General features: G+C 34.6%; 2 protein-coding genes across 4 annotated transcripts in view; both read right to left on the reverse strand.

Annotated features, from left to right (window-relative positions):
• The window catches only part of LOC123542313 (receptor-type tyrosine-protein phosphatase epsilon-like), a 113,194-nt gene that overhangs the window by 36,635 nt on the left and 48,602 nt on the right, over positions 1–27,957 (reverse strand). The window lies entirely within an intron of this gene.
• Positions 1,365–27,603, reverse strand: LOC123541961 (uncharacterized). Its single transcript, XM_053530962.1, has 22 exons — positions 27,401–27,603; positions 18,849–18,932; positions 15,517–17,868; positions 14,725–14,842; positions 14,207–14,328; positions 12,972–13,291; positions 12,576–12,728; positions 12,011–12,098; positions 11,350–11,414; positions 10,664–10,700; positions 9,928–10,031; positions 9,248–9,373; positions 8,835–8,983; positions 8,068–8,203; positions 7,296–7,424; positions 6,908–7,010; positions 6,413–6,489; positions 5,886–6,020; positions 5,262–5,390; positions 4,646–4,806; positions 3,741–3,876; positions 1,365–3,415 (listed from the first exon to the last, which is right to left on the reverse strand). The coding sequence occupies exons 2-22, from the start codon at positions 18,892–18,894 to the stop codon at positions 3,332–3,334; spliced, it is 4,770 nt and encodes a 1,589-aa protein (XP_053386937.1). The 5' UTR covers positions 18,895–18,932; positions 27,401–27,603; the 3' UTR covers positions 1,365–3,331.

The raw sequence follows: 27,957 nt of genomic DNA on the forward strand, positions 1-27,957 counted from the left end.
CTAAGTAGGTAGAACGTCGGTCTACTGATCGCGAGGTCGTGAGTTCGATCCTCGGGTTGGGCATATGTTCTCCGTGACTATTTGATAAACGACATTGTGTTTGAAATCATTACTCCTCCACCTCTGATTCATGTGGGGAAGTTGGCAGTTACTTGCGGAGAACAGGTTTGTACTGGTACAGAATCCAGAAACACTGTTAACTGCCCGCCGTTACATGACCGAAATACTCCTGAAAGCCGGCGATAAACCCAAAGCTAACAAACAAACAAACAACACAACACAACACTAGTAGAACAACTGTAATACAACAATTTACAGTTGCAAAATTACACTCATTTTCAGATGTCAAAGATATTTTGAACAATATATAATGCTACTGCAACATTTCAATCGAGATTTACAACATCTAAGGTAAGGTGCGTTGGCCTAATGGGTAAGACACCTGCCCTGCAATTGGGAGGTCGAAGGTTTGAGCCCTGTCAGAGGCGGGTCTTGTTACTGAAAACAGATCCGATGGTGAGCCGTTAGTTAAATAACGGTTATCGATTTCCTTCCTGCCTCGTGCCTGGCATTGAAAAAATAGGAATCGAGAAGTAATGCTGTTCAATGTATAAATGTGTTTCATAAGCCAACTTGGCTGGTTCTTTCAGTAGGGATGACACTATAATAAACAAACACTGTACTTAATTTATAAACTGCATTTGGATTTTTGTTTGCATTTTATTACTTCGGTCACCGTGGCCCAGTAGTTAAGGCAATCGGGATGTGGAAGGTTCGAGCCCCATGGGGAGCGTTCGTCCGGGGCATGTTTGTCATGGAACTCGTTCCGAAAAGGCCGGTTCGTGAGCCACGAGCTAGTTAAATATGAATGGTTACCGACTTCTATCCGCCTGGCGCCTGGCATAGCGGTAGGAATTGAGAGGTAATTGGTACGCACAATAAATGTGTCTCATAAACCAAATTGGCTGGACCTTCAATAGGGGTGACACTATAATAAACAAGACCTTTTATTTTGGCGAGGGTGCATTCTTGGAGCGTTGCTTTTCCTAATTGAATCATAAGCAATATGTTGTTAATTACGCATAATTTGAACTTAACAGATTTCGGTCGAAAACATATCTAACAACTATGCATAAGAAAATAACAAATTTTGCAAGGTTCGACATCCTATATTTTGGCTTAGCTATCATGTATTTGATTTGCTTAGGTTCTAGGGATAACCAAATTTTTAAATCAAATGTACTTAGAACAAACATTGATAACATTGAAATCTTACACATATTATTACAAAAAGTTCAAACTTTGTCCTTAGTAGTCTTCCTGAATTTGGTGGATAGGGAGAAAATGAACAAACAATACCCAAGAAAACGAAACTACAGCATTTTATTAATGATGTGAAATTTAACAATTGTATATAAAGTTGAAATAAAAATAGAAATAATTATATACATGTGTCATGGAAAAACATATATATACATTACAAGAATATTAGTTTCTGTTTTAATTGTTTACTGGCAAATAACAGTAGAAAACATTCAATGAGTTACAAAAAATGTAGTCTCGTAATGGGACCATATTTATTAGTATTTTAGTAACAGCATTATTGCACAGATATCTGTGAGAAAGATCAATTATACATATTTCTTGTATCAGAATCTTGTGTTTGTTAACATGTCTAACACATACACGAAACATGCGCTCTCATATGAAAGTCTCCCCAATATATGTAACTTTGAAAGAGCAATTGTTTTGCAAAATATTGTTACATTACGGGATAACGGTCGGTAATTTGATCAAAAATGTGCTTTCATTATGTAGTCAAAGTACATCCAAATTAAACAGATCCGACTTTTCCGGTGTTTTTGAGCAGTTTCTTGTAAATGTAGAACGAGTTTTTGTCACCCCTAGAATGTATTTAGCAAGAAATGTAATAAATCCTAACGATGGCAAGTTTTGCGTATCGAAAGCGAATATACTAGAGATAGACCCTAAAATTTTCAAAGATAGCAAAACATTAAATAATGCCGAGAAATTGATTTCTAAGGCCTTCTAATAACCAACAATGATTTTAATAATGTGAAATTTATGATAGATTTTTTTATATCAATAACAGAAGTTTTAATATCTAATTTAAACCGCCTTGCCGCGTCATACCAAAGACGTAAAAGTGGTACTTGTAGCTTCCTCGCTTGGCGCTTAGCAATATGATGATAGCGCTAGGACAGGTCAGCCCGGTGTCAGTATAATGTGTCTGGGTGGGATATCATGTCACGTGTCTACGGCGTGATATTCCAGTGAGGCTGTACTATCAACTGCAACAAGTAGACACCGTCTTTGATATGTCTGACAAACTGTTGAAACCCGAACACACACAGTATGTAATTTAAAGTTGTAATCTGTAGGCCAGAGGTATCTATAAGTTTACTTCCCTTGTAATTCACACAAATGAGTGGAAAATGAAAACGGTTTTATACACAATATCGTACATATTTTGCACAACAAAAACATTTAGGATATATTCATGTGTTTGATTTATCCTTTAAAAACTACTTGGTATGATTTTGTAAACTTACTTATGGTATAAAATTAACTTTTAACAATGAAAAATATCAGAAAGTATTTTGTAGTGACGCTTGTATCAAAATGTCTCAATAGTACAGGTTCTGTAATAAAGGGCAGGTTGGATTGGTAAAGGTGCAATTTTATTGATCTCTATCACATATGTTTAAATGTAAGGGTTTAATTGCGGCCAAAAGAACAATTAATACGTAAGTTTTAGGGTAGCATACAACAATTGACTGTAATTTCACTAGGAGTTATTCAACGCTCTGTTTTCTTTCTATTGTTTTCATTAGTTTTTAAAGAAATGTCATGAAATGAAAAATGTATTGCGAAAATAGTGTTGTTTTACAAAAAACGTAGATAAGCTCTGAAGCGGCCATTTCTACAAGAAATAAAAAAAGGACTGGAATTAGTGAATTCTAACTTAGGCTTGTCAATGTGTTAACATGGAATATGACCATGCTGATATTATATTAATGTGAGCACAATGTACAGATTGTATGTACAAAAACTTAATAATTGTTTAAAAGAAATGAACAATAATATTACAACTATACACATATATGTAACAGATATGAACATGGTGTTTACCAATGTTTCTTCCGAACGATACCTAAGGTTTGTAAAACCCTGTTTAATGTCGCAATTATATTTACGTAGATCAGTCCTGTAGTGTTTGATATCCGATTTGTCCAATTAATTCTTATAGTCAGATTTCGATTATTTATCAACATCTTTTATCATTTTGTCGTTGTTGATAACTGCAACATTAAGTCTTGAGTTCAAAATTGGAGTAGATGTCAAAGGTGCGTAGATATTCATTCACGCATTGGTGACAGAAAATGTATTGGTCCTGAAATGAAATAATTTCAAAATTATACTCTCCCAACAAGACTATATCAAAGCATGCGTTCAGTCTCTCCAGTGATGACAATAAATTCATATACTTTATGTTTAAAACGCTTTCCAGAAAATTATAATTACATAAATGGCTCTGTAGGAAACTAAGGGAACGTAATGGTAATACTTCAACAGAAAAGTACCACTTGCCAAAAATAAAATAAGACATTGTGAGACGAAACAAAATCAATAAAGATAGTCACAATTTATCATAATTTTTAATATGAATATGAGTTAAATTGTAACGTTACCTCGTCAGTCGATAGCATTTTACTTACTTTATTTGGAACTGACATATGTCGTCTATACTTGATTTGCCGCACTGCGTTTACTACGCTTGTTTCCTGGTCAATTTGTGTTTTCTCTAACAGGTTGGAAACGACACAAAATAATCCACTTTTTTCAGCACCAGTTCTGAGTTATAAATATATGAAAAGTTGCTTCTTGAATACATTGTATTGATCAATATCTTAATATGATAGAGATCGAAAGTATCGAACATTTATTTGGTCATTTTAACAATAGGAATCGATTTAGAAAAAAAATCATATCAAATATCACACTGCTGATCCGTTTCTCTCATTTGATTAATCCTTACAGAAATGTCGGGACCTGCGTTGCCTAGTCGTTAAGGTCGCTGACTTCAAATCCCTAGCCCCTCTCCGATGTGGATTCGAGCCTCACTCGATGCGTTGAATTCTTAATGTGAGGAAACCAATCAGCTGGCTTACGGAAGGTCGGTGGTTCTAGCCAGGTGCCCGCTCCTGATTACATAATGCACAAAGGGGCAACTGGGGTCTTTCTCCACTATCAAAACCATATGACCTATAACGTTAACCTCACCTCCGCACCGGGTCCCCCACCCCGCCCCCACTCCCCCACACAAAAAATATTTAACAAATCGAAAGAAATGTCACTTTCACTAAATAACTTATGCTGTTAAGAAAATTTGCATCATATTTAAAAAAATGTACTTAAAGGACTTAAGAATGACAACTGTACATACACCAGACAGAAGCTGGTACGTGTACCAGCTGGTACTTCATATAAATACATTTTTAATTAATGAATGTTTTTTGACATGAAGTTAAACTGAGTCTCTATATCATTTCTAATTCATCTAGAAAAAACATAACTTGTTCTGACGAGACAGTTACTGAAAAAGAAACTGACATCTACTTACAGACAATGCACCAATATCGGTCCTCTTGATTTAATGCCTCCATACTTCATTTCTACATCTTTTACAAACTGTACAAACTTTGCTGGTTCTTCTGGAATGTTTTTGTGCTCATTCCAATGTGTGAATTGGATATGTTGAATTGTGACGTCTTCTGTACCAGACTGTTGAAAAATATATACACAGGGATCGATGATTTATTCTGTTATGAATAACACTCCTGACACGTATTCATAAAAACTCCGAATTTGTCATAACAAACAAAACAGAATGTATTTGGGTATTGTGATTCAATATGATGAAGTAGATTGAAAACATAAAGTAAAATCTTTTCCTTAGTATAAATTAGACCAGCGAAGATATATCCAAGTGGTTGGAGGGGTATTTCAACAAGAACATTTGAATAATTATTTGTTCTTAAAAGTTATCACATCAAAGTTTCGGACTAGGCTAGATCAGAAAAACATTTACAAATAGAAACAACGGACATAATATTTTTTTTCTAAGAACATTAAACACGTTTATTGTTATTATATCTTAAACAAGAGTGTCTAAATGTTGCAGTCATTATAACAGCGATACATTTAGGTCTGAAAATCCAACAATCGAATTAGCTTACCTTTCCTTTGTGTGCAATTTCCAATTTTCTTAGCACATATTGCTCTGTGTCCTTTTCCCGCTTAGACTTGACTGTGAACGTGCCTTTCTTAAGTGTCTGGTTATCAGCCGGGTAAAATGCTCCAATTTTCTGAAAGACATTCAAATGTCAGTCTCATTACGCGAAATATTGCAACACTATGAGCTCAAATTATTCGTTTTGTTCAGTAAAGGTTGTGTGAACGTAGTTGACATTTCATCCTTTATAAACGTTACTCAGGTTAAGAACGTAAACTGACAGATATACGCTTTCAAATCCAGTTTAAATAAGGAAAGTTACTTCTTTTGCGAAAACAAATGTTAAAAGATATGTTACTATTTTATCTATTTTAAAACATACGTGTGACATATCCTAATGTCTTAACATTTCAACATAATATATGCTTTTGGTTTACTATTATAGTAGTTGTGTATAAGGCCAAATTAAAAGATGTATAAACAATACTCTAATACCTTATACAAAATAAAACATAATAGCATAATGTGACCAACGAGGTAGGCAAATAACGCTTCAAGAAAGTTGAATGTCTTACTTTGTTATGGCTTCGACGAACTTTTGTATGAACCAACACGAATATATTATTACCTTGTCATCGACAGAATCGGTTTCCATGCTGACAATGCATGATACTTTCTCTTGAACAAGCAATGTTAAAAAGTCAACAACAGTGTCGGGCAGAGGTGTCTGGGCTACCAGATAACGGTTTATCGTTGTATAACTCTGTAATTTAATAAGTCATATATTCTTATGTAAATCTATTATTCATTTTAATCACATAGCTAGCTGGTTGTTTTAAAAGTGCATTTAGATTTTGATAGGAACAGCAGGTTATTTATCATCATATTATATCGCCTGAATATATAGCATTCTTTTTCATGAACATGTACACGTTCCAGTGTTTTACAGAATTCATTGTAAATAAAACAAACAAATTACGAATTCCACACAAGCAAAAACTGCCTTAAAATGAATGTAAAAAAATATAGATTAAACAAAAAAGACAAACATACTCACATATTCAAAATAAGCTGACAAAACGAACGTATTTCATGCAGTGTATAATAAGACCCTTAATGAAAAAAAATGTCTAAATACAACGAAAAGAAACTTACGTTAATATAAACTGCATTTATATAATCGGAGGAACCCAGTTTTCTCTCTAGATACAGTTTAGGTCTGTTTCGGTCCCCTACAATTTCAGGATATTTATGACAGGAGAATAACATTAAAACAATTGACTTCTCAGAATGATAAAGTATCACAAATCTTAAGTCTAAGATTAGTGCACAGATACAATTATTCTTTATTTGAATAAGTATCTTTATTGCTTTCCAATAATGTTCCCTATATTCTACTCCTCATCTATTGCATTCTTCACAATCTCTTAGATTCTCTCAAAGTACAGGTATTGGTAGTACTATTACTGTGCACACAGTAAGTCCATAAGCTATACAAATCTTTAAAGAATATGACATACAAACAGGTCTACATGTAGCATGTCAAACCGTATCTCACATCAGAGGTAAAAAGTCTATTATTATATTCAAATGTTTGTATATTCATCAAAACATTACTTGATTCATATACATAGTGTCCATCTGTCTTACCGGGAATATCCGCTCCGACTCTGTTTTTATTTCTCAAAGCTTGGTTTCTCTTAACGGCATCTACTTCATCGTCTGATCTTTGTTCAACAGATGCTTGGAGCTTCTATTATAAGACATATCACAATGTTTTATACAATTACTTTTTTTTGTGTTCGTGACAGGGAAAAAAGAAAACTAACAACATACACTTAAACCACATAATGTAAACCTACTCTAAGTTTAAAAACTTCCTTCTTCATGCTCTTAGCTTTTGACCTTACATATATCAATGTATTTTTTCATGTCTAAGCACTGCCAATTTAACTCATCATATTTACAAAAAAAAAAAAAAAAAGGGACGAGATAGTTATTAAGTGATAATAACAGTACAAAAGCAGATAATATTTACCTCAAACTTTTCCCCAAGATGATCATCTGTGTGTGATGTGATGTATTTATCAAACTTTGAAGCCTCCACAGCCTTGCTATCAAATGTCAGCGTGTGCACCAGTGCATTATGAAGGTATTGGTATTGCTCCTATTCATTTATTATTCAGATTAAATAAAAATAATTTAATCCATACACATTGCTCTTTCATCACTACAACATATATATTCAATGTAAGACTTCGATTTGATGAATATAGTTTTGATAATACTGGAACCTTCTTTTCACAAGCGAAACGATTTGACCCTAATTACACCAATAACTCTATAAATCAACATGATACCAACTTGTTCGCAACCTTGAGTGTAAATATGAACCCGCCCGCTTAGCTCAGTAGGTAGAGCGTCGGTCTACGGATTGCGGGGTCGCGAGTTCGATCCTCGGGCGGGACGTATGTTCTCCGTGACTATTTGATAAACGTCGTTGTGTCTGAAATCATTAGTCCTCCACCTCTGATTCATGTGGGGAAGTTGGCAGTTACTTGCGGAGAACAGGTTTGTACTGGTACAGAATCCAGGAACACTGGTTAGGTTAACTGCCCGCCGTTACATGACTGAAATACTGTTGAAAAACGGCGTTAAACCCAAAACAAACAAACAAATTGAGTGTAAATAAGGGCACAAAACTTCATTTAGTAATTGTTCAAATGTGTTAAATTTGAAAACAAGTTCAACTAAATTATTTCACTTTGGTTTAAAAGAAAGTACAGTTACATGACCATGCTAATACATACAGCAGTTTGCACCATGTTAACTCTCTGCTCCCTCATATTCCTTACAAATGCGTATATATCCACTTCACCTTCAGCCTCTCCTTCCTCTGTCAGGCTATCTAAGGCAATATACGTTCCTGTTCTGCCTATACCGGCACTGAAAAGAGTAAATTGTTAAAGAATAATACTACCTGATACTACCTAGATGTACTGTAAAGGCAACACATCTATGTTTAAAGTCGAACATTTTGAATACAATTGCATACTCACGGTAGTGATTAAGTAACCGTAAGCACCATTTAAGAAGCTATGTGTAATTCAAACGTTATGAAAAGTTCGTGATTCTCACGTATGGACTATTTAATTCGTGTAGTGTATTAGTATCACTACACGAATTAATAGTCCATAAGTGAGACAGTCCGAGCAGTGGGGTACCGGGTCCCGTACAGGAGCCACCCGACCGGGGTTCCCGAGGCGACGGCCTTGCGGGACGGACGACGGGACAGACGATTCCGTCAGATGCCTCTGTTAACTTACCATTATATCATTGCAAAAAGTTTGGCAATTTGTAATGGTACAAATGTACTCTATGTTCAAGAGTTGTCATATTGATCTAAACACCATCAAAAAATAAAACAACACATTATAGGATTTGTTTCGCAATAAACCTCACCAGGAAGTTTAATAAATGTTTAATTAAAAATTGTGACCTGAATATATTATACATGTATCTACATGCCAGGACCACACTGTGTCACAGTAAAAACATCTAAACAAAACTATGATACCTGCAGTGTACAAGTATAGGACCTTCCAGGTCAGTCTTAGTACTGATGACCTTCTGACGAAATTCTATCAAACTTGTGACATCATCAGGCACTCCTTTATCTGGCCATGCCGTAAAGTGAACTTGAACAATTTTTCGTTTTTCTGAATCCTGAAATTATTGTTTTTTTTCCGTAATGTATTTTTGAGATTACATATTCCATTTCAAAACAATTACTGCCTTTTCAAAAAGTAATATATAATACATAGCAAGGTTAAAATGCAGAATACGTAAGTTAAGGTTGTCTTCTTGATTAAATGAATGTTAGAAGGTGTAACTTACTTCAGTATTCCATGAATATTTACAATCAAATTATTTTTCTTAGAAGAACTTTTTTTCTCAAATATATATGCACTCTTTGTATCGGTAACATACTTTCTGGAGAGTAAAGGACCTGACGGTGTAGTCAGCATAGCTTTCTTCACTTTGGCACGTGACTTGTATACTTGCATACATCAAACTAAAATCTTTCTCCGGCCAGTACTGGTCACATTTTGGCGCCTGAAAAATATCTTGATAGCTATGATGTCTATTTCAAGGTGTTAGATTTATGAGAAGTTTTGTTGTCAGCATACATTTAAACAAGCAACATAATTCCAAAGGCAGAGTCTGATCAAGAGAGTTAATACAACGTAAACTATCACTTATGCCCCATAGCACTGGCTCCTTGATACAAATGATCCAAATGAGTTCAAGGACGGGGAGATATTTTACGACATTTTTATATGGCACTTAAAGACCGCTTTTATGAAATTAATCTATAATAGGATTTTGAGAATTGTGTTTAAACTATGGCCGAAGAAATAAAGATGTGAGAGTTACTGTATATAATAATTATACTATACAACTAGAAGAAACCTATGTTTATTTCTAAAAAAAGACTAAATTAAACGTATAAGGAACGGAGATGTAAGTGTTTGTTTAAGAGTAAATGATCAAATTTAAAACTAAAGCTATATATAAAAATGGGGCAAACGCAATACAATAATACAAATACGTTGCAAATATGAGAAATTTCGCGGTACTTTAGTAATATATGCTAATAGAAGATTTACCCCTCCTTCATCAAGTTTAGTCAACATGACAATCTTGCCTACTTTCTCCTGCCAGACCATAATCCAGAAAGCAGACATATCTCCCATGTACTTAAAGGTAGGACCTACAATGGAATTAAACAATACATTTAAAACACTAAAAAAGGACAGTAGAATTCTGCATACTGATCTTTTCCTTTTATTTTAAAGCAATATTAAGCGTATGTGCACAATATATGTTTTATAAATCACTTTTGCTAAAAAAGTTTTGTCAGCGTTAATTTTCTTATTGAACTGAATATTTACATTACTGTTATACTAACATTACTGTGATACATTGAGTGCTATGTAGAAAATATAACGCTTATTATGTTCAATTTATTTTCATGACATAACTTTGTTTTAGATTTAAACGTTGAACACAATCTCTGTTTCCTCATTTTTTAGAGTTATTTTAGTATATATATAGACAGTGATTTCATTATAATATGAATAGTAATAAACTGTACATGGCGTGTGAAATATAACAATTTCAATATCAAGAAAAAATACCAAGACAACAAGCTGACTAACGCTATGAAAAAAAAATACTAAGATCACAAGCCGCTAATTTAAAACTGGATGAGAACTCAGGGGATTTAATGCGCCTATTCTGTTTGTATATAATTCGATGCCGCTTTTGAACAATACCGGCAAACTCGTACACTTTGTTTGTATGCCTCGCATAACAGATTAAAATGGAACGAAGGCTACTTACCAATTGACGCGATATAAGCTTTTCTGTTGTTATACCCCTGCAAAATATGCATTATTCAAACTAAAACGTATTCTAGCATAAAACTGCTGTTCTTGTCACTTTTTGGGGGTGTTTTAACAAGAGAGAAAACGTGTGTTAACAGAGAGATTCTCGCGCTCACGTGCTGTTATAACACCTTTTTATATATGCGCGTTCCGTGGCAGAGCGTTAACGCATTACGGCCCCAAAACGGATAATTCAAATTGAAATGACGTCAACGTGAAAAAACAACTCGGATATTCCCGCGCATTTCATGGAAATTTAATGACGTTGAGGGATAATGTATTCATTTATTCGTTTTTTTCGCGTTTTATGCTAGAATAGCGTTAGCGCATGTTATTTTCGTGTTATAACATCTTCGGAATCCCTCGGGATACGTTGGTACCCTCGCCCTACGGGCTCGGGCACCAACCAATCCCTCGGGATTCTGCAGACGTTATAACACGGAAAAACATGCGTTATCCCTACAATATAACATATCTTGTTTCATTTGTTTTTTGCACAACGTTATATAAGTTTAGCCTTGTATAGGGCTTTAACTAGTTAAATGAAGTAGCATTATATTTAAATCGGCAATAAAAACAATATAATTCGCTTAAGTACACATCCATTATATATTTGAAGGGACAAAACTTTCGCTAACTTACATCTATATAACTTGCGTTTATATAGTCAGAATCGCCCTCTTTCAGCACAACTCGGGTATCATCGTCTAATAAGAGAAATAGATTAAGAAAATAATTAGAAATGTAGTTTTGTCTGGAATTCTTACTTTTCAAATCCTGCTGCCGTAGAAAGTAATAAACATTGTTATATATTTTGGTTTTATTCTTTATGTATGTATTTCAGCTGTTATAAACGTGTGTCATCATTAAAACTTTAAATCGATTGTACTTGTCAGGAGAGATTCAGTATATGAGCTTTGTTTTATAATTAAATATTTATATGGGATTAAAAATAAATTTATAATTGTAAGACAGTTCGTATTTCATATTTACTTAAGAATAACGAACGAAAAATCAGAAGTTGATTTGATAGCATACTAAGTGTTTTTATAATTGCACTAAGATGTGCTTTTTACTGGTGCATTTTCTAAATCAGTGCAAGATTCCCAATTTTCTTATTTATTTTAGTACATTATGATATAGTAAAACATTTGAGCCACTTCAAATACTTAAAAAAGGAAGGAAAGAATTTCATGACGTGCATTACTACATTTAAGCATCGTTACTGTAATTCATTTTTGACCTGTAAACTCCAACGTGATTTATAATGCATCTGTCCCTAAGTAAATATAACAATACTCACATGGATATATTCCCTTGTATCGATTTTTTGACAGGTTTGCCCTTTTCTGTGAGTGTACATATGGTTTGATAAGCCCCAGAGGTAATTGCTACAAAAAGGATTTTGCGCATTTGAGCTTAAACGGGTAAACAAATACAGCAACTTAGAGCAATTTATAGCTATTGTTTAAAGTGAGGATTATTGGATACGTGATAATCACTTACGCCAGACCAGAAACTGTATATGTTATACCCTACCACCCGGTATAATACAAGAACCGTGGCCATGCAAATTTCCCGTTTATGACTAGGTTCTTATAGGATATGACATGTACAGTGGCATTGTCGTTCTGGTCTGGTACCAGTGCTGATACCCGCGTTAATGTAAACTAAGTGAATTACCTCACAGATGTGTTTAAAAAAAACGATCTAATGAAGGTTTTGCTAACCGAAGATGAAAGTAAAATGTCGCTGCAGATTTCGAATATATTCAAACAAATTACATGTTCTTGTTTCTTAAACAATGGTGTTAATATTATTAATATTATGTACCACTGGACACATTATTAACCGTTAAACTTATGTACCTGAAATTCTTCAACAAAGTCTGCCTTTGTCTTCTTTGAAACACACTCAGGCAACTGATCAAGCGAATTTTTTCTTTTCTTCACCGCTGTTACATTGTAATATGTGTCTGCAATATCCGATTCTGCGGCTTTTGTTCCATCTGCTAGTATGACCTGAATAAAAGAAACATAAAACATAAATTATTTGTTTCGTTAAGATGCAATGGTGTTTATTGTAAAATTAGTTTAAAATTTGACTTTATCAGCTCAATATATTGCAGTTCAATATATGAAATTACACGGACAAATTATGATTTTAAACAATTAGATAAGCATATGTTTAAATATGTTCAATATCAAAGAACTACTCCAAGACTTTCATGTACATTTGTTTTCACTTTCCTTAAAATTACAAACCGATTTTGCTTTGCTAGATCTTATCAAATTGTCAATATCTTCCTCAATTTCCAACGCGGAGTCCTCTGAATGCCATAAGGCTTTCTGTGAAGCTGGAGTCCTTGAAACAGATACTCTTACAGCAGTATTGTCATACAATGATGTAGGTTTTCCAGTAACTGGCGGTTTGCGATCTTTTTGCTTGTTGACAAAGTCATTGCTGTTAGATTGAGATTCCTCGTAGTTTGGATTGCTATCTGTCTTTGTTGATGAAAAATCATTTCGTTTCTTTTCACTCTCAATGTTTTTCTTCGGTTTGTTAGGCATTGCATATACTGCATCTAAAATACGAATGCTGGCAGTGATAACGTCGGCGAAATAAGAACTGTAAGCTGTGTGTAGGATTCAAAATTAAAGATGTAAAGGACATGTTTATCCAGAGAGCTCCATTCTCCGTCTCGTATGCATTAATTGATAATTTGTTGTTTACATTGAACAATTACTCGTTACCGCCTCGACAGCATAGTGGTAGAGCGCCCGCTTCGAGTGCGGGAGGTCGCGGGTTCGATCCCCGGCCGCGTCATACCAAAGACGTAAAAAATGGTACCAGTACCTCCCTTGCTTGGCGCTCAGCATTCAAAGGGAAACTGGCCTCTTCTCTCATACCCTCGTGGCGATGGATTCCATCAGGAATGAGGTGTCGAGAGTGATTAATATAAGTTGTTACACTTCCTTCACAATCGACCTAAAATAAATTCTGTATAAACTAATTACTCGTTGATATTGTAAACAATATGTTATTTAAAAACAGTCAAATCTTTGTCATCAGCTCGCCTAGCTCAATAGAGAGAACGCACTTCTACGGATCGCCAGGTCCTGAATTCGTTCCCTGGGCATGTGCTCTCAATAATGATTTATAAAAAGCATTGTGCCCTCAAATATTTCGTTCTCTATCCCAGATTTGTGTGGGGAAGTTGGAGTTCACTTGCGGAGAACAGGTACTCGAACATAATCCAGGAACCCTGGTTAGGTTAACTACTCGCTTTTACATAATTATCTGAAATACTGCTGAAAAATGGCTCTTTACATAAAACAAATACACAGGTAACTTTTTTATGATGGTACATCTGATATAATGGTCACCTACATTTTCCAAATAAACTTGACGTAAACTTAACATTTACATTTGAACCCAACGTGTTCCATAAATAACAGCATATGCTTTTTTTATTATGGAAAGCAAATCAAATATTGACCTGTATCATTTGACTCCACCGATAATCCGGTGGTTACGATTTCACTGTACGTCGCTGCTGTGTCTGTATTGTCATTTATTTCAGTCATGTCATTTTTCCCACTTGTTTCTCTTCTGTGGCGCCTGTAGTGTACACAAAACACAATTGATTTTTTTGATAACTCATTTCTATAAAACGATGCTTTGCATAGTAAATATTGCAAGTTCCGTGTGGTTTTATCTGCATCACTTAATTATATAATAGTATTAAACATAAACAAAATGAAACGAAGGTCTGACATTTTAATATGCACGCGTTTCGCTTTGCTTCCTCAGATTAGGCCTGCAGTTTTTTTTATAAAAAAATTAAATATTTGGAACGTATGTGTTACCAATTAATCATATATTTTATACGTGCCGAACTTGATAAAACTGGATTAAAAGGAAACCCTTTTCAACGGAAATACTTATAGGTTGAAAACGGTCCACAGGATGTCAGAGGTGTCCAGTGGTTATGTTTTATCACACCTAAAAACTTACTTCCTTATTAACAAGACCACACCAATCACTACAAGTATCAGAACGACGAAGAGGGCAGCCCCAGCAGCAGCACCAATAGTCACATTCAAGTCGTCTCCATTCGTGCCAATATTTGCAGCTGTTGTTATTGAATTAATTATCATCTTTAAATTACAAAATTGCAGTAAGAAGCATTATTTGATAATTCGGCTTAAAGGTTCAAACTACATTTTATCTCAATCATGCATGACATTCAAAATTCAGATAATTTGTTAATTGTTCAGAAGACTAGCTGCTAGACTGTGATATCTTTGCATATTCTTATTACCAAATGTGCTGATTTGACTCAATAGATATCTTTTTCCAATAGCATGCTATTATTTACATCATTACCCTAGTCTGGCTTTTGTTTCTATGAATTGCAAAAAAAGTAAACAAAAAGGGAGAAAAATGTAAAAAATAATATCTTTATTATCCGTCTACTGGCTAGTCTAGTTGTTCAGCATTCTTAATTATGCCACTGGATTACGATATACTCGATCATAAAAAAATGTACATAATTTTACTTTTCTGGCAAGATTGCAGGGTTTTTGGTATCACGGTACGCACGTATAATGATCTCAAATTTGATCAAAACTGAACTTCAGCTTAAGACTCAAATAATATATTATTTTACATAGATATAAAAAAGATAAGTTGACCATGTTAAACAATATGTAATAAATGGAATACTCTAAATTTTTGGCCAAAATGATATATTAAAATGTAGATCTTTCAAACGGTCCTGGGCCCAAAATCATATTGTGTACATACCCACAGCGCATATTGAGCCTGTATAACCTGTCACACATCCGTAAAAGCATTCCCCGGAATTCCTATAACAGGTGTCATTAACACAATTTTTACTACATCTCTGATTGCAGAAGTCACCAAAATATCCATCGTTACAGCCATTAATGCAATGTCCAGTTACCTCATTGCAAGTTTTACCCTCATTTACTGTAAGACAATTTATATCACATTTGTTATCACAAAGCTTTCCATAAAAGTTACCACTACACCCATTCAAGCAATTACCAGTCTTGGAATGGCATGTACGGTTTAAGCAATTGATGCTACAATTTTTTTCACAGTATGTACCAAATTTCGAAAGTGTATCGCATTCATTCAGACACGAGCCATCTTCTAATGCACATAACCTTATACCGTTTGTAGCATTGCAGCTAGTACTACATTCCTTGCTACAGTCCGCCATATATTTTCCACCTTTACACACAGAACATTTACCGTCAATCTGATTGCACCGGGCACAAAGTGCTTTGCAATTGTTCTCACATTTGATCCCCCATTTTCCATCTTTGCAACCCGTTTTGCAAGTTCCATTTTGTGAACTACACGTGTCATCTGCACAGTTGCCTGGGCAGCGTGTACACCGCCTGGTTATGGCATCGGGATAATAACCTTGTTCACACTGAAGACACTCACCGCTTGAAGCTGTAAAATCTGGCGTGCATATTTCACATTTATTATCAAACTGTTTGCATAATTCTAAGCACCCTTCTCCACTATATCCTTCAATACATCCGTTCATGCATTTTGATGCAGATGAACATTCATTATTTCTGCATGTCACGCTGCATCGACAGCAAACTTCATTATATAAATAGTAACTTGAACTTGAACATTTCGTGCATTTTGTGTCCGTACAAATATCTCTAGAACAAGTGCATTTTCGTTCTATCTTTTCATAGTTGTCTTTGCATTCGTAACATGATCCAGCTTCATTACAATTACAATTCAAAGGGCAATTACATTTTGGTCCTGTAAATCCCTCTAAGCAGCCAAGTGCACATGTGCCATTATTTGCAAAACATTTATTTTCTTTACAAAATTTTGAACAAGGCATGCCACACTGCTCTCCCCAATATCCATTTATACAACCATATTCGCAGTCTCCTGTTATTCCATTGCAACTTTTGTTCAAGCAGTTGTTTGGACAGCTTGAACCGCATTGTAGATATTGTAAGTGGCTATATTTTCCAAATTTGCCATCTTTACAGACTGTACATTTCCAGTATTCACCGCTACATATCTTACAGTTTGAATTACAAGGATTATCACAATTGGAATTGTAATAAAAACCATCAGGACATTCACTACAATGTCCGTTTGGACATGCTGTTCCAGGTTTACAATACGACGGACACAAATGATCACAATCTGTACCATGGTAACCATTTATACATGTTTTACACCTTCCGCTATACTGGTTACACTCTTTGCAGTTACTTGAACACTTTGTGGAACAGGACTGATCGTAGTAGCCAATTTTACACGAAGAACAAAATCCATCTTGAGTACAGACGTTTCCGGCACAATTTTCTGGACAAATTTGATCACAACTTTTTCCATGATATCCTGGATCACATAAAGAACACACTTTATCTGAGCTACAATATACACAATTCGGTGGACAGTTCTTGTCACAGTTATCTCCGTATTTTCTGTTGGTACATTGATCACATTTATTGCCAGTGAGCAATGGCTTACAGGGGAAGCAATCCCCATTGTTTGAATTACAGTTGTTATTTAAGCAGCCTTTCGAACATGACATGCTACACTCTGCTCCATATTTGCCTGGCTCACAGTCCTCACATCTGTGTCCTGTAAATCCTGTCATACAAGTGCAAGTACCATAATATTGGTCGCACAGTTGATCTGTACACCCACGCCCACAGTTAAGATGGCACGAGGTTCCATACTTTCCAGTTTTACACGCGGTGCATGTGTTATATGCTGTGCATGATTTACAATTATCTCGACATTCATGCGGACAATCTTGAAAAGTATAGAGACTATTTGTATATTTTTTACCATTATAAAATCCTTCCTTACAACTATCACAGCTATAACTATTAGAACATGTTAGACAATTTTCTTTACATTTACCACAGTAGCTCCCGTAGTATCCATTGTAACATTTTGTACAGGAATTGTAATTTGAACACGTCATACAATGATTAATACACTTTTGCAGGCAAAGTGCACCGTAATATCCACCAATGCAACCATCTAAACAGCGATTATTAGTGCTTTCGACAAGCTGACAACTCGAAAGTCCCCCTTTACAGCAGTTACATATACCACACTCATTTAAAGCCACCACTGGAAAAGGAATAATAAACTGAATTGATACTACGTAAAATATGTTTAAATCAATAACAATAATACATGTTTACAGACACTTTACAAATGTACAAACAGTATTCTTGTAAACTTATGTCGTTTTCTAGCATAAAAATACTTTAAACTTCTTCTAGCGCGTATGATATACGGGATTGATTTATCATTGTATATCTATAATTGAATAAGTTGATAATTACGTTTCAATTGTAAACCAAAAAAATGCTATTCATAATTTTATAACGTTAAGAAAAATGCGCATCAATATGTTATACTTACACTGGCGTTATTTTATCACAAAAGGAGGAATATATATGCGAGCATGCTTTTGTGAAATGATGATAAATATGCCTGAATATACGCTCTCTATGTGTATTCTTGTGAATGCCCTATATCATTTTTAAAGAGGCTGTGTTAGAAGATTTTTAACGTGTATGGGATAAACATTGAACTATTGCTGATTTTATTTAAAGACCCACCACCACTTAGTCACCTAGGGCCCTCATCCAAAATATTATGTTCCTGAAAATTATATTGATAACACAATACTGCAAAATAATAGTTCATGAATAAATGTGTTTTCACAGCTTTGTCTGCAAACATATTAAGTGAATATTAACATAAATTATCAATCTAACAATCTTACGATTAAGAAACAATGTATTGTCTAAACTTATCTAAATATGTCAAGTACTGTGCTTACCGCTACATTAATTCAATAACATATTTAAACCTAATATATGTCACTGTCAGTTAGTAACTGGATACTTGTATTTCTCAATTTTTGATGCAAATCATGTAATATAATTCTGCAAACACCAAAGAACACAGTTGTTCTGTGGTGGGTCTTTAAATGGTACATACTTCTAAACAATTTTTCATCAAACATTGTCAAATGACATTATAGTAAGTATTTTATAAGACCTATTTCTAAAGTACCAGTTTTGGTTCATTACACTTACCATAGCACGGAAGCAGAAACAACAGAACAATTTGAGCTTGGTTCATAATGGCCGTGTAGTTTAACCAGGATCTGCGTGGTTATACTGAAAATGATGGAAAAAATCAAGTCTTATGTTTTCGTCTTTCATAGTAATCTGCATGTTGTGCATGAATGAACATTCAAAATAATAACTAATATAAATAGGTAATATTTCGTTACAAATTCTCATTTCTTCGATACAGATATTTATAGATAAAAGCAGTTCATTAATTAATAACATAAGCCTATATTCATGTGAAATTATGCTTAATTAATGATGGGTGCGTGTAAGAACAAAGTCACTTCTTTATTGGCAAGAAACCGACAAATACAATATTACATATCTGAACAATTTAATAGTGATTTTATAATTGTTTTGAAGGGCATTGCATGTACTGGTTATGTGAAAACGACGTTTCACTGTTACAAGAATTAACGTCGCTGCTACAAGGAGTAATAACAAATTTTTTCGTATTTACGGAAAGCGTAATAACAATTTACCGAATGCGTTTTCATTTTCGACGTTTTAGTAAAACTGTGAAATAGTACTTTTCTACGGGTAAGATTTCGGTTAGGATTTTAATTATGTTACGACAAAAACATTCGCCAAAATTACACGCACTCTGCATGAGTAGTAGAGGTATCATTTGAAAACTTTATTTAATTTATATTTTTGTACATTACTATGCCTATTTTCAGTTATTTTCTTCCCGGGTTTTCTATGATACGTTTCTAATGTGACTTAGGACTCTACATAGAGGATTTTATAGATCTATGCGCATGTGCATCAGGAAAGCGATACTACGATGTTGAAAAGTCGAAACTACGATGGTGAAAAGTCAAAAGTGCTATGGTGAAAAGTCAAAACTACGACGGTGAAAAGTCGAAAGTACTTGTTGAAATGTCAAAAATACGATGATAACGATACCACGATGTTAAAAAGTCGAAACAACGAAATAACGATGATTATAAGTCAAAGGTACAATGATGAGAGCAAGAAATACGGACGGGGTTTCTCGACCGTCCACTACATTATAGTGCAGGGTATATAGTACATGCAACCAATGTAGCGTTGATTTTTAGCCATTGGTTACTAAAGATTACGGAATTAAACAATTATATGTCTCTACCTATTTTGATCGATTTTTGAAATTACCATTGTTTGCATAAGTCAGAGATTAACTCCGCCCCGCCAGGTCGAATAAAACGCACATTTCCTTTTAGCATATAAAAATTATTTTACACTTCACACATGGAAAGCTAACAGTAGTAGTTTGAATAATACTACCATACTCCCAGGTAACAGTTCACTAAATTTTCTCAACATACCTTCCAGGCTGAGGACAAACAATTTGACTTATAAGACAATGGCGAAAAAAAGAGAGATTTAACAGTTAAAAATTTTATATTATGATTCATTTGTAAAATAAAGTCTAGGCGAAAACTTTAACTTTGTCGCTTAGCTTACATTAATTTTGCTACACTAAATACGGGATGTTGAAGAAGATCACAATCTTTAATGCAAAAACACAACAACAGTATCTAAGATAATTGTTTGCTTCAATTAACACTAGCTTGGTTAACATTTGTTGTATTTATCTCGCATGACATAACAACGTATGTCAATTTGAAACATAATACGTTTACCTATTAAAGCCAACATATAATAGCTTTATAAAAAGAAGTTTTTGATGTATTCTGTATATATCAATCTTCACTCCAATAACTATCATTGCAATAATATTTTCTCCGGTTAATGTTTCAATTTTAACCCGGAAGAGAATGAAAAGTCAAATAGCTTTTAACTGTTTACAAGCGCATTATGAATTATATATATTAGGAGATAGATTGGCAATTAGATATAGATTGACATTTTAAGATATCCAAAATTGACACTTAACTATATTGCATGTTTTCAAAGTTTCAATACTGCACCTTGGTAAATGGTATTCTAAGAGTACACTACTACTTCAAAGGGCACATTTTTATGCAATCTTGCCAGTCATATGTATGTTTTTGACAACACAGCAAATGACGGCACTAGACCTCCAGCTACATTTTTGTATTTCCGGAAGTAAAGAAAATGAATGTAGACATGCTAAACGAAAGTCGCCTTTGGATTGGTCGTTCTTTATATTTATTTGAAAATAATTAAAATACTACTTTTATATACCAAGTATAATTGTAGCAAACCAAATTAAAGAAAATAGATAAGATTTGAAATAACGGGGCCTCTTTATTTTAATTCCTTATATAGTCTACGTATTATGATTAAAGTAAAATTATCATTTTAAATAATATTGCATTTAAGTTATTAAAAGTGTATTCTAGCATAAAACTGCTGTTATTGTCATTTTTCGGTTGTGTTTTAACAGGAGAGAAAACGTGTGTTAACAGAGAGATTCTCGCGCTCACGTGCTATTATTACACCTTTATATATATGCGCGTTCCTTGGCAAAGCGTAAACGTATTACGGCCCCAAAACGGATGATTCAAAAGGAAATGACGTCAACGTGAAAAAACAACGTATACTTTACCGCGCATTTCAATGAAAGTTAATGACGTTGTAGGGTAATATATTCATTTACTTGTTTTTTACGCGTTTTATGCTAGAATAGCGTTAGCGCACATTCTTTTCGTGTTATAACATTTTCAGAATTACCAACCAATCCCTCGGGATTCTGCAGATGTTATAACACGAAAAAAAACATGCATTATCCCTACATTTGATAAAAGTAAAATTTTCATTAGTATTTAAGATATCTGCTATAAACGCGATTGTAAATAGTTCGTAATATCATTCGTTAGTGTATAAATATGCGCCTTAGCAAACCTTACCTGGATTTCGCGGTGACTGTAGAGATGACGCATGATTTTCCGTGTTATAACATCTGCAGAATCACGAGGGATTTGTTGGTACCCGAAGGATTCTGAAGATGTTATAACACGAAAAGAACATGTGCTAACGCTATTCTAGCATAAAACGCATAAAAACCAAGTAAATGAATATATTGTCCCTCAACGTCATTAAATTTCCATGAAATGTGCGGTAAAGTCTACGTTGTTTTTCACGTTGACGTCATTTCCTTTTGAATTATCCGTTTTGGGGCCGTAATACGTTTACGCTTTGCCACGGAACGCGCATATATAAAAAGGTGTTATAACAGCACGTGAGCGCGAGAATCTCTCTGTTAACACACGTTTTATCTCATGTTAAAACACCCCCGAAAAGTGACAATAACGGCAGTGTTATGCTAGAATGCCGGTGATTCGCCGCGATCCATTGCAATTCAGCGCGACCCGCTGAGATTTTTCATCGCGAGTCGCCGTGGACACTTTATCTATAATAGATCGCAGGGTCTTGTAAAATCATCGAGATTTATCACATTCTTTTTGATGTGAAAAATCATCGCGATTTTTTCCACTAGGGGTAAATATTTATGCCGGTGGTAACGCGGAAAAAGCAAAATCCACAAGCCAGGGACTGTATTTCCAGAAGTAAAGAAAATGAAAGTAGACATGCTAAACTTGAAAACGAAAATCGCCTTTGGATTGGTCGATAGTCAGGGACCACGGGCAGGGGTCACCCCGTCAAAATGTATGCGCGTGGATTTCTGTTTATTTTTTGCTAATTGGGAGTCAATTTTCAGCAGTCTCTTACGATTTGAAATTACCTTGGCTTTAGCACGACACGTCAGCTTTTCATCTACGAATTTCAAAACATTTTTGAACTTGAGATAAATACAAAACCCACAGGGGTCCGTAACAGAGCAAGGTTACATAGTGATTTTTGGCACGTAAAATCGCTCAAAAATTCCTTTTTGATGTTGTCTGAAAGTGTCAATATATGCCTCGGATGTAAAATATTTCCGAACTTTGAGCTGATGCAGACCTAGACATTTCAGAAGTATTTTCAAAATGAGTTTCGTGTAATAAATGTTGATTCTACGGAAGCGTGAAAGGGCCATCGGACGCTTATACGTTTAGTTACGTTACAGATGCGGAAAGGTTATAACTTACTCATCTAACTATAATTTGCTTAAGCAAAGAAGCTTGGTCAACGCATGTCTCTCTTTGTAAGATCTGCAGCCATAATATCTCTTACGGTGTCAATTGTTTCTAGTTTTATTTTGCTCGGAGATTTTTTTCAGTGAAAAGACGATTCAATATCGAACTGACTTAACGTTAGAAGAATATAATAAACATGATCAAAAGGGAAATATGTTTCCCTCTTTAACTCTGTTACTAAGAGGTTTATATTTAATACACATGCACCTGTCTTTGAGCATATAATATAATGTACGTACATTTCTATTTAAGTCATACAATTTAGTTTTATTACAGGCTGATTTATTTAGTTTGGTTTCGCGGTGTCTTCAAATATTTGTTTTACTGTTTTAGTTCATATCCAAAGTGATAAATTAGCAGTCGTATCTTCAATGCAAAGTTTATGGTGCTGTAATTTATCTTTTTTTTTAGTAGAATATGCATAATATTTGTATACTTCCATCCGTTTTCAGTGAAGATATCATACGGTTTTTTGATGTTGTTTTATCAACGTAAATAGTTGCGAAAGTTACCATTCTAAAACGCAGTTACACAGTTTTTCATAATTCTTTGCAAAATAATGGATATTCCACCGTTTCTTATACCTGATACCTTCCATAAAACGGAAAATAAAGCAACGAACTTATATGGTTAAAGCCATAAATTAAAGGGATTTTATAAAAGCAACGCACTGAAGCGTTAGTATATCATAATAAAACGACAGACAAAAAATGGTCCGCAGTTTCATAGCTTAGATACAATGGTACGCTTAATAAATTAAAAAAAATACATCCGGGTAATGTGTTTCTATTTGCCAAATAGTTTTCCTAAACCCGGGGTACGCCGGTCACGTGAGCGGCAAGAAAAGAATGCTCACCAGTTCTCTCCGGTGTACGCCAAGTGAGCTCAAATTAAAATGTAACAGATCCATAATTTGTTATGATTTGCTATTTTGACCTGTTCCAAATAAGTCTGCGAACTTTTTCTTGAGGTATGTTTCTACGCTTACGGATATTAACCACATAATTTCCAAATGTATATCCGAATTTATATCGCGAAATATATGATTTGCTTCTTAACCTATCTCGCAAGAACGGAGCGAAGAGGCGTTCGCCTGATAGGCCAAGGCGGTGCCGAGAAGCCAAAACAATGCCTAACTGGTTGCCAGCTGCAAAAAAATTGTAAGCCGCAAATGTTAGTCGAATTTCCCCAATTTTTGTGCCCATTTTTAAATACTTTAAAAACTTTTCAACCGGTTATGACACCAGACATGTTTTCGGTAATGTATCAGCCGAGAAATAAGCCGGAGCGCTTTTTGTAGCTGAATAAATTCGACATATTTCCGTCGAAACGAATAAATAAAACTACTACTGAAAATTTAATACCTTTGATTTCACAAACATATTTACACTTGACATTAAAATTGAAGCGAGTTGAGTTGGAGATGGGGCGGCGTTTGTCCAAGTGTGAGTGCGTGCATGTGTTCTTGCATGTGTACATTGTATATGATTTAGCGTATGCACAAAATCGTGTCCGAACGATAATTTTAAATAACTGTTTTTAGATAGCAGTTTAAGAGCTTTCCGTTTGTAAGTGTTGTTATATACGCATGATATGATGGTACTTGATATTCTACGGAAGTACCTTAATATTGTCTAAAGTTAAAGTTTTATATGAACTTACAAAAAAGTATATAATACATCATGTTACATAGTGGTGTGTCATGGTTTATCTGGTATATCACGGTATGTCATGGTATATCCGGTATTTAACGGTATGCCATAGTATATCAGGTATGTGGTATATCCGGTATAACGGAATGTCACAGAATATCCCGTATAACACGGTATGTCTTGGTATATCCGGTGTATCACAGTATGTCATTGTTTATCCGGTATATCATGGTGTACAGGTATATCACGGTATGCCATGGTATATCTTGTATACCATTATATGTATTGGTATACCCATGGTATATCCGATATATGGTATATGCAGTATCACAGTACATGGAATATCCGGTATACCACAGTATGTTATGGTATATTCAGTATGTCATAGTATACAGGTATATCATGGTATATCTTGTATACCAAGGTATGTATTGGTATACCCATGGCATTTCCAGTATATGGTATATGCGGTTTCACAGTACGTCATGGAATATCCGGTATATCACAGTATGTTATGGTGTGTCCGGCATATCAAGGAATGTCATGGTTTATCCAGTATGCCATGGTTTCTCTGGTATATCACGGTATGACATGTAATATCCGCTATATCGCGGTATGTCATGGTATATCCGGTATATAACTGTATGTCATGGTATATAAGTATATCACGGTATGTCGTGGCATATCCGGTATGCCATTGTATATCATGTATATCACGGCATGCCATGGTTTATCCGGTTTGTCACGGTATATCAGGTATTTCTCGGTATGTCATGGTATATCAGATCGTTGTCTAGCCTAAGTTCGTAAATAGTGCAAGTTCGTAGAATCCCCATCACATATGACGTCACACTCCAGCTTTGGCGTAAGCGCGCACTTGTCAACAGAAAATCCAGAAATAAATACAAACTTTTACCAACAACCAACAAGTCAAAATATGAGGTTTAAACAAGTAAGAACATGAATAAAGGCCCAAACATGCAAAAATATCTTGTATGTATTAAATCCCAAATCGCCCCTTGCTCATAATTCCCTTAAATACCATAGAATGACATTTTCATATCCCAAAGAGCAACTCGTTTGCTTTGTTTACACTTTAACTTGACAGCTTCGGTTTTCGTTTTGACAATTCTCGAGAGCACATAAACTGATGACGTCTTCCACGAACTTAAATGAAAATGAAAGTAGGTTAACTAACAGACATGCATGTTCTGTTCAGCATATTTGTGGAAGGTTTATGGTATTTTCACGATATTTGCATGTCTTCTTAAAGGATAAGGATTATGTATCTTACTGTACGTACACTGTTGTTGCCCGATGTCTGTGCGCATTTTTAATTTTTGTTTAACCAGGATATGATATCATAATATGACACTTTGGTAATGTATCAGCCGAGAAATAAGTTTAAGCAACATAGAAACGTAAGAAATAAAGCTATTTGTAGCTGAACACATTCGACATTTTCTGTCGGAAAGAATAGATAAAAATATTAAGGAAATATAATTCTAGATTGCACAAACATATGGACACTTGACATTAAAATTGTAGAGAGCGGGCTGGGAGAGGGGGGGCGCATAATGCTCTGACTGTCCAAGTGTGAGTGCGTGCATGTGTTCTTGCATGTGTGCATTGTATGTTTGTGTGTGCTTTTAAGTAAAAGTTTTTAGATAAGTGTTATTGTATATCCGTTGATTATGGATATGCTATGGTATATCCGGTATATCACGGTATATCATTTTATATCTGGTATAGCGCGGTATATCATTTAATATCCGGTAATTCACGGTATGTCATGGTATATCAGGTATATAACGCTATATCATGGTATTTTTTTTGTTGGGTTTAACGTCACACCGACACAATTATAGGTCATATGGCGACTTTCCAGCTTCGATGGTGGAGGAAGACTCCAGGTGCCATTCCGTGCATTATTTCATCACGAGCGGGTACCTATGTCATGGTATATCAGGTATATAACGGTATGTCATGGTATATCCGGTATATCACAGTATATTATTTAATATCCGGTTTATCACGGTATGTTATGGTATATCAGGTATAAAACGCTATGTCATGGTATTTTTTTGTTGGGTTTAACGTCAAACCGACACAATTATAGGTCATATAGCGACTTTCAAGCTTTGGTGGAGGAGGAAGACCCCAGGTGCATTATTTCATCAAAGCGGGTACCTATGTCATGGTATATCAGGTATATAACGGTATGTCATGGTATATCCGGTATATCACATTATTGCATGGTATATCCGGATATCACGGTATGTCATGGTATATATGAGGTTTATCACGGTATGTCATGGTATATGCGGTATATCACGGTATTAAACAGTTTCCAATCAAATTGCAACGTCTGTAAGATAAAAAAGAGCTGATAGAAGTACATGTACCTGCATTATTTACACAGAGATGACATAAAAGACGAACATCAATAACATTCTATGTAATGCACATGTCAAGTTATGCAGTTATGTTATATGTGTTTCCCTATTTTTAGATAAATTATTCGAATCTATTTTTATGAACGATAGGTGACTGCTTCGTACTCTTACTATTTGAGAAGATAAAACATGTAGTATTTTGTGATGTATTAAGTATTTTTCTTAGCTATAAGGAGAAAAATATTATTCAGCATTTTTCGGGTAAGAATTAAACAAAATCAAATATACTTAATTCAGTCACACACTTGTATAAAGTCCACCAACAAATCTTTCACCCATCCTTTCACACATACAACAATTCACCATTCTTAATTTCTAAAGCATCTGTAGAAAGGTTTATGTATTTTCATTATTACCTGAATTTCCCTGAAAATAGTCCATAGGCTGGTCGCTAAATATAATCAAAATCAAGCACTACGTTAGATGTAAGTTGAAGCACATCGACACTAAACAACATATTTACTATCCAAGACTCAGCAACTGCGTTTTGTTATCTAACACTTTATAATTTTTTGGTATGTAAAATTATAACACAGATCTTTCAATTATAATCACATAATCTATGTATATACACCCAATTAAATGAAATTACTTTTTCAGATATTACACCTCACGCTTGAAACGCTAACATAGACGACGCAGTTTAAAGGAAAAAAATATACAACACTTACGATTAACATTTGAACGAATACTCATAACAAAACTTCCTGGTTTAGGAGAATTAACTTTAGCTAAAGAAATTTTATACGAAGGGAGTTTGACATTGGTGTAAAAAAGAGAAGATGTAAGAGTTTAAAATGTCACAATATCATTTATATACATTCGAAATATTCATTAAACCGGACTGGCATTATAGGCACCAAGTATGTAGTTTCAAAGCGGCATGTCCAATGTGAAGCCTAGATTACTGTTA

The sequence above is a fragment of the Mercenaria mercenaria genome, chromosome 19 (genome assembly GCF_021730395.1).
Source record: "Mercenaria mercenaria strain notata chromosome 19, MADL_Memer_1, whole genome shotgun sequence".
NCBI lineage: Eukaryota > Metazoa > Mollusca > Bivalvia > Venerida > Veneridae > Mercenaria > Mercenaria mercenaria.

What these genes read in the sequence shown, in the direction of transcription:
- LOC123541961 (XM_053530962.1), bottom strand. Translation starts at nt 18,894, where the DNA reads ATGAACCAAGCTCAAATTGTTCTGTTGTTTCTGCTTCCGTGCTATG. An exon ending in TTAACATGGTGCAAACTGCT is followed by an intron (nt 7,425 to 8,067) that starts GTATGTATTAGC and finishes ATAAATGAATAG; the next exon opens with GAGCAATACCAATACCTTCA. An exon ending in AGTCGGAGCGGATATTCCCG is followed by an intron (nt 6,490 to 6,907) that starts GTAAGACAGATG and finishes CTGAAATTGTAG; the next exon opens with GGGACCGAAACAGACCTAAA.